Here is a 6,619-nt window from a genome sequence, read left to right as displayed (position 1 = left end):
CACAGATTAAGATTTGTAGATTTTTTTTTTTAGGTTTTATGTGTATTTGCAGAGTTATTGTTTTACACAGAAATCAACATTTGTAATTTTGTTATCTCTGTACTTTGAAACAAGCTGTTTGGATTTTGTAAATATCGTGCAATGCGTCACATCTTATTTATTTGATAAGAAAAAGGGTTGAACACTCAGTTTTGGTAGAGAAATAAAAGCATGAAGACTCCACAGGAAGTTGCTGTTATGGTTCCAATCACTTGCTTCAGAATGTTTACTGTATTTCATGTGACTATAACGGAAAGGATCTTGAAGTGATGCCATAGAATTGACTCTACACAGACATGAATCTGTTGAAGAAAAAATTGTACGTTTCAGAGGCTAACAGTTCCTCTGAGTTGAGTCTCCATGTCTTATCACAATTCCAGAAGGGTGAGGACGCCTTCGCTTGATGACCTTTTGCAGATTCTAGAAGGTTCCTGGGGAAGTTTGATGCCTTGCAGACTCGTTTGGGCCCAGTTTGATTGGCGTTGACAATGGACACATCCGTTTCTGTCTTTTCTGTGGATTTCAACTCCTACCATGTTTGCCTTGCCTGCTTACTTCTTCATGATGGACGAGATGTCCAGAAACATGCTCTGTAACACACAAACATGAATGTTATGTCTTACATAAAGCTGATTTAAGAATAGATCAGTAATGTGTAATCAGAATCACAAAACATGCATTGAATTTAACAGTTTCTTATAAGACTAATATCCTGATCAACATTTATGATGCCAACATGGTTCTAATGCAGATTCGATCATAGTTCATGGAGGAACTGAAGACCTTGCATGGTTTATACATTATTAAAGGAAAGTAGAGTGCCAGTTGATACCAAAAGCAGTTTGTTTTACTTTTCAATGGACAAAAACCTAAAATCTTCCTTTTATCGTAGTAGGTTTAGGGGCTGTCAAACATGACAGATGACAGCCCCTAAACCTACTACAATTGAACCAACCTGGATGAATGAGAGTCTTCATAGACATATTCCTTTTTTTATGGCAAAAAAGGTCAGTTTTCATCTTGTGATTTGAATTTCTAAAGACAATTCCAGTATTAATGTGAATCATATGAGATTTGTGTACCAATAAATGTCTTTCAACATCTCGGGTACACAAAGTTGCAAAAATATAGACATAGTAGCACATTTATTGCTTAATTATAACAGAAAAGTATTACAGGAATGTCGAGGAAACCCGATTTGAACAAAAATTGACATCGAGGTTTCCTGAAATTATTTTTGATTGTGTGCCAACACGTGTTCAAGTGGCCACGTCCAATGAAAAGTCTTTCTAAACGCACGTCAATGCACGTTTCGGGCTTCCGTGTTTAAAACGTTTGCGTTCACACGTAGCTATGCAAGTTTCTTTTGGCTCTACCTCGCCTTCAGCCATTGAACATCGGTTGAAAGTTAAAACGGGTCGAACTTTGATTCGGATTTGGTAGTGACCTATGGATGGCGTCCCTTTTAATTAACGGCAACCGTTTGAAAATGGATCATGAAGGAGAAAATAATAAATATGGTTTGTCCCTGGCCGGAATTGTTTGACGCCAAGGCTTTTATATATCAGAATTGAGATGGGAAAGAAAAAGCCTGGAGCAAGACTTGCAAGATCTCACAACAAGACTCTTCCACCTGTAGGTGCGCTAGTAAACAGTAGAAAATGGAAATAGAACCCCCTCCCTGTTTCCGCAGATTGAACACCATTGACTAAATGCACATTCAAGAACCTGCTTTTACTGCATTCTTAAACGTGTGTCAGGTGTGTCTGTAGCTTTAGGATGTTGTTTGAGATTAATCAACATAAACTGATCTTGATCAATACTTGCCATGGACATTCTTCGACCGCCTGCAGGTGGCATCATGGGCATGTCTCCCTGCAGAGAGCCCAGTTCGTCTGACTCCTCTGAGCTGTGTGTTGAAGGAGCAGTGGAGTTGCTGATGGAGGATAAGCTCTCAGATGCAGGTCTCATCATGACACTGGTCTTCCTGGGGTTGGTGAACAGGAGCTCACTGACTGAGGACTCCCGCCTCTTGTCTTCAGTGTGATCACGGATTATTCCAGACCTTAAAGTGCTTCCAGACTGCAAATGTTCCTGATGGCTGGGAGGACGCTCTTCCTCGTGGATGTCAACAAGTTTTGTTGCATTCATTTCCACTGGGGACATGACGGAGCCCCAGGCTGGATGATGTTCCATAAATACTGTGTGTACTTCTTGACCTTCGTGAGTTGGACATGTATGTCCAGACCGGGGTAACATCCTTGTTTGGGGGCAAGTGTAGCCAGTTGGACCAAAATGAACCAAACTGTTGTGTCTTGGCACTTCCTGGTTGACTTTGAGTCCACTGCTGTAATGAACAGATTTCATCTCTTCCTCTGGTATCACTTTAAAGGTCTGGGTCAAAGGCCCATTATGAGGCGACATGCTGCTCATAACACACAGCTGTGGTAAGGACGCCTTTTTCTTAGACCTGTAAATCAAACTGTCGTCCTCCGTGTATCGCTCTCCGTACAGAGTCTGTTTTATTTTACGAACACCCAGGTGGGATATTTCCAGAATGTTCAAGAAAAGTGACACTCCAGCAATCGCAATCATGAAGACCATGAAGATTGTCTTCTCTGTGGGCCTGGAGATGTAACAGTCCACGCTGTTGGGGCAAGGCAACCTCTCACATTTATATAGAGGCTCCAGATGAATCCCATAAAGAATGTATTGGCCAAGAATAAAGCAGACCTCCACCACGGAGCGAGCAAGGATATGAATGATGTATGTTCTCAAAAGAGAGCCTCTAAGAGGAGCCCTCTTCACCTTCTTGTGCTCTTCCAGCCTTCTCAGCTCCCTTTCCACGCGTTTGTGCTCGCTAATATCCAGATCTGTATCGTCCAGCTCCTCTTTCAGGTGTATGCGACGCCTGATGCGCTCCTTCTCCAGCATTCGAATGCAGTACAGAGCGTGGCCCATGTACAGCAGGGAAGGTGCGGACACAAAGATGACCTGCAGAACCCAGTATCGAATGAGGGAGATGGGGAAGGCTCTGTCGTAACAGACTGTCTTGCAGCCAGGCTGGTCCGTGTTGCAAACAAACTCGGACTGCTCATCATCCCACACATCCTCGGCGGCTGCTCCCAGGATCAGCATGCGGAAAATGAAGAGGATGGTGAGCCAGATCTTTCCCACAATGGTGGAATGAATGTGGACCTCTTCTAGGATGCTTCCCAGCAGGTTCCAGTCCCCCATGGTCAACTTCCTACCATTTCAGTGCCGCATGCTAAAACTGAGGACACACAAATGCACATCATAAGACTTGCAGGAGGGGAAAAAAAACACATGGACACCTTAAAGGAAAAGGTTGCAATTTTAATTTTAGCCAACTCCGTGCAAACTAAAGCACTTTTTCGACCCCTGCATGGGATTTATGAATAGTAGTTAAAAATGGTAACCAGCAGGTCAGAGACTTGTTTTAAGCTTTGATTATGATTACAATCCTGATGCATCAAGAGGGGCATTCGGTGTAAATTCATTCAAATATAAAATAACTTTCCTGACGTGATCTCTAGAAAGGAAAGCAGATATAAGGTAAAACACGTTGCCAACAATGCATTTGATGCCCTCCATATTATTTTGTTTAAGATTACCAATGTGCTAAATTTCTTACAGACAATACCACAGCTGAAGCATGCCAATACATCCACAAGTCCCAATAATCAACAACTCTATCTCTTTACTTTTTTTTCTGGCTCAACCACCAATCAATCTACTTGTTTATCCATGGTAGTAGTTTAAAATATGGCAAAAAGCATTTACCATACAATTAATCTTCCTTTTGTTTTACTGTAAATTCCAGGAAGGAGTTTATCTGAAAACACAATGTGTGAATTTATAATCATAATATAAAGTTTGACAGTACACATAAAGGGAAATCGCCCGAGTAGCTAAATCTGGAGTCCCCAAAATTTACCCTGACCCCCCGTGACAAATCATTGGAAGCACAATGTTGAGGATATTCTTCAACTCATCAAATGAAGATTTATAAAGTAAATTAATTATGGTTGATGATTAAACAATTTCTAAAGACTAATAAAACATTTTGAGCCATTTATACCTTTTTGCAACATCAGTGAAATTGAAGTGTCCTTACATCACCAGGTTTTATTGCCTGGACCTGAACGGTGCTGCTACCACAGTTCAAGAAGGATTCTTGAACTTTGACCCAAACACAAAGGTGAAGTCCACTGTCATGTTGTAAAATGGGATAAGGTAGCAAGAATTTTACAAAAGCTAAACAAAAGTGACCAAAAAGCTCTTATATTGCAATTTAAAACATATTAACAAAAAATGAATAGGCTGGCATTATGAGCTCCTGACCCCTCTCACATGTCAGTCTTTCCACTAGAATTGTCTTGAACTCTCGTTCGAGACTTTTTCTAAAATACTTTAAGCTTAAAAGCTGACAGCTGTATGAATCTGTAGATCTGGTTAAATCAATCCTGCCATTCCTGTTGTTTTCAGAAAGAATGTTGTGTTTTTTTTCAAAGAGAAAGCTTAGAAAAGGGGCTCGCTTGTACTGACCTGCAATGACCTGCCTCGGTGGAGATTATTGGACCCAAACTTTGCATAGAAAAGCACCAGACTGAGATCATAAAAGTTAAAGGTTTTTCCTTCAGTTTGTTCACATTTCATAGGTTACATAAGCTTAACCCTTGTGCTGTCTTCAATGACCCCACCCTTACTTTGATGTGTTATTCCTACCATGACAAAGGTGGATAAAGGTGGAAAGATTTCATGTAATCCAAGGACACCAGTGAAGATCACAAATCATTGAAGAAAAACGGATCAGCGCACTGTTAGTGGGTCTAGATGACCCAACTCCCAATGAGAACCAAAAAAATAGTAAAATCTGTTTTCAGGTAGTTACTCTTGTCCTCAGAGCAGAATTTCCAAGCCATTTTCTGTTAAACACCCAATTTTTCAGCTTCTGATCAGAAATCTTTTTCAAGACACTTCAGACAAGAAGTTTGGCAAAATTGTGGATCATCCTGTTTGAGAGAAGCTTCTGAAATGCTGCCCAAGCTACCAAGGAAACACCGTCTGGAAAAACATGATGATCTCCTATCTAAATGCAAACAGGTTATAGAATTTTTTATTGAACAGCTTGATTTTACAGTAGATTGACGTCCTACGCTCAAAATGTAATGACAGTGCAAAACTAGAAAAGCAGATGTGAAGCAAAGAGAAGAGATAATGCATAAAAGACAAAATTGTCAGCTTACTGGACAAAGAGAGAAACGCAAACCCATATCAAAGCAACCCATAAAAGAAAAAAAACGCATTTTTTAAATGTAACTTTAAAAACACTATTTTTGCATGAAAAGGTTCAATTTCAGGTAATCTTTGAAACATCTCAGTTCATCTGAAAGCTGTTTTTTCTGGCTATTGGAGAAGTTCTGTAGTGTTGTCTGATCAGGTTCGGTTCGGCTATTACTACAATATTTCTGGTGATACAGTTACTGAAATGTGGAGAAATGTTTTTCCGGTTGGAGTTCCTTCCTGTATCTCTTCCGCTGTGTTCCTCTTACCTGTCACAGCTGCATTTTCCCTCCAGGCCCAGCGCTGCACGCCATCCTGTTGAAGATTCCTGTCTGCATGCGGATGGTTTGACCCCATCAAGGGGTTTGAATGTTCCCGTGTTGTGTGCCGATTCCCATCCCTTCTGCTGCGTGTGTCCGTGATGGGAACATTCCCCTATGTTACATGCAGGGTTCACAGGATGTGAGCATTGATCCACTCCCGCCGCTACACCTCCCCCACGCCAGGAGGCCAACTCCAGCTGGGACCGTCAATATGGGGCCCGAGTGAGCCTGAGCCGCTGAAACTCAGAGTGAAGGTGAAACTGGGAAAATCTGAGGTTTGTCTTCTGGCATGCTGCTGTCAGGTCTGCAGTTTTATCACGTCGAACGGTTGTTACTAGTGTGTTCATGAGATCAAGGGCTCCATGCTGTTTGAATTCAGTGTCTGCACAGCCTCACATCCAGAGTTGAACATTTTTATAAGAGCCTCTTTGGCAAGAGAAAGTTTTGACAGTCTAAAAAGCAGACAAATTCCAGTTTTCAAGCCATTATTTGGCATTTTATTTGATGACTTGTTTGAACAGTACTGGTCCCCGAAGGGCATTGAAATAAAGCTCGGATGTGTTTGATTTGTGGACCTACAACTGAACTAATCCAGAAAGATTAACTTGAAGTTATAACTCTGTGAAGACACTCCTGGCTTTTCAAGGTCTTGGACAGATGACATGTTTGCTAACCTGAAGATGTGATAAACATCTGAGACGAGCAGAGAGAGATGCTTCATGGTTCACACAAAAATTATTTCTGGAGTCCCACAGGACACCGTACTTGCACCTCTACTCTTCTGTTAATAGATGTTTTAGGAAGGTAGGATTTTTAGATATAACAAAGCATTCTCTTACTGTGTTGATGATACAAAGCTTTACTCAAAAAATCCCACAATTACAGAGTAAAAAAAAAGGAAATATAGATCTCACCCTATCTGTAATAGAAACACATTTACATTTCAACCA

General features: G+C 41.0%; 1 protein-coding gene across 1 annotated transcript; it reads right to left on the bottom strand.

Annotated features, from left to right (window-relative positions):
• Positions 1–20: 20 nt before the first annotated feature.
• On the bottom strand, positions 21–6,074 carry LOC101172208 (gap junction alpha-10 protein-like). Its single transcript, XM_004082433.3, has 3 exons — positions 5,616–6,074; positions 1,867–3,313; positions 21–629 (listed from the first exon to the last, which is right to left on the bottom strand). The coding sequence occupies exons 2-3, from the start codon at positions 3,274–3,276 to the stop codon at positions 591–593; spliced, it is 1,449 nt and encodes a 482-aa protein (XP_004082481.1). The 5' UTR covers positions 3,277–3,313; positions 5,616–6,074; the 3' UTR covers positions 21–590.
• Between the last annotated feature and the right edge of the window lie 545 nt (positions 6,075–6,619).

Source organism: Oryzias latipes, chromosome 22 (genome assembly GCF_002234675.1).
Source record: "Oryzias latipes chromosome 22, ASM223467v1".
NCBI lineage: Eukaryota > Metazoa > Chordata > Actinopteri > Beloniformes > Adrianichthyidae > Oryzias > Oryzias latipes.
The sequence above is the reverse complement of the archived record's forward strand: the minus strand, read 5'-3'. Positions and strand labels throughout refer to the sequence as shown.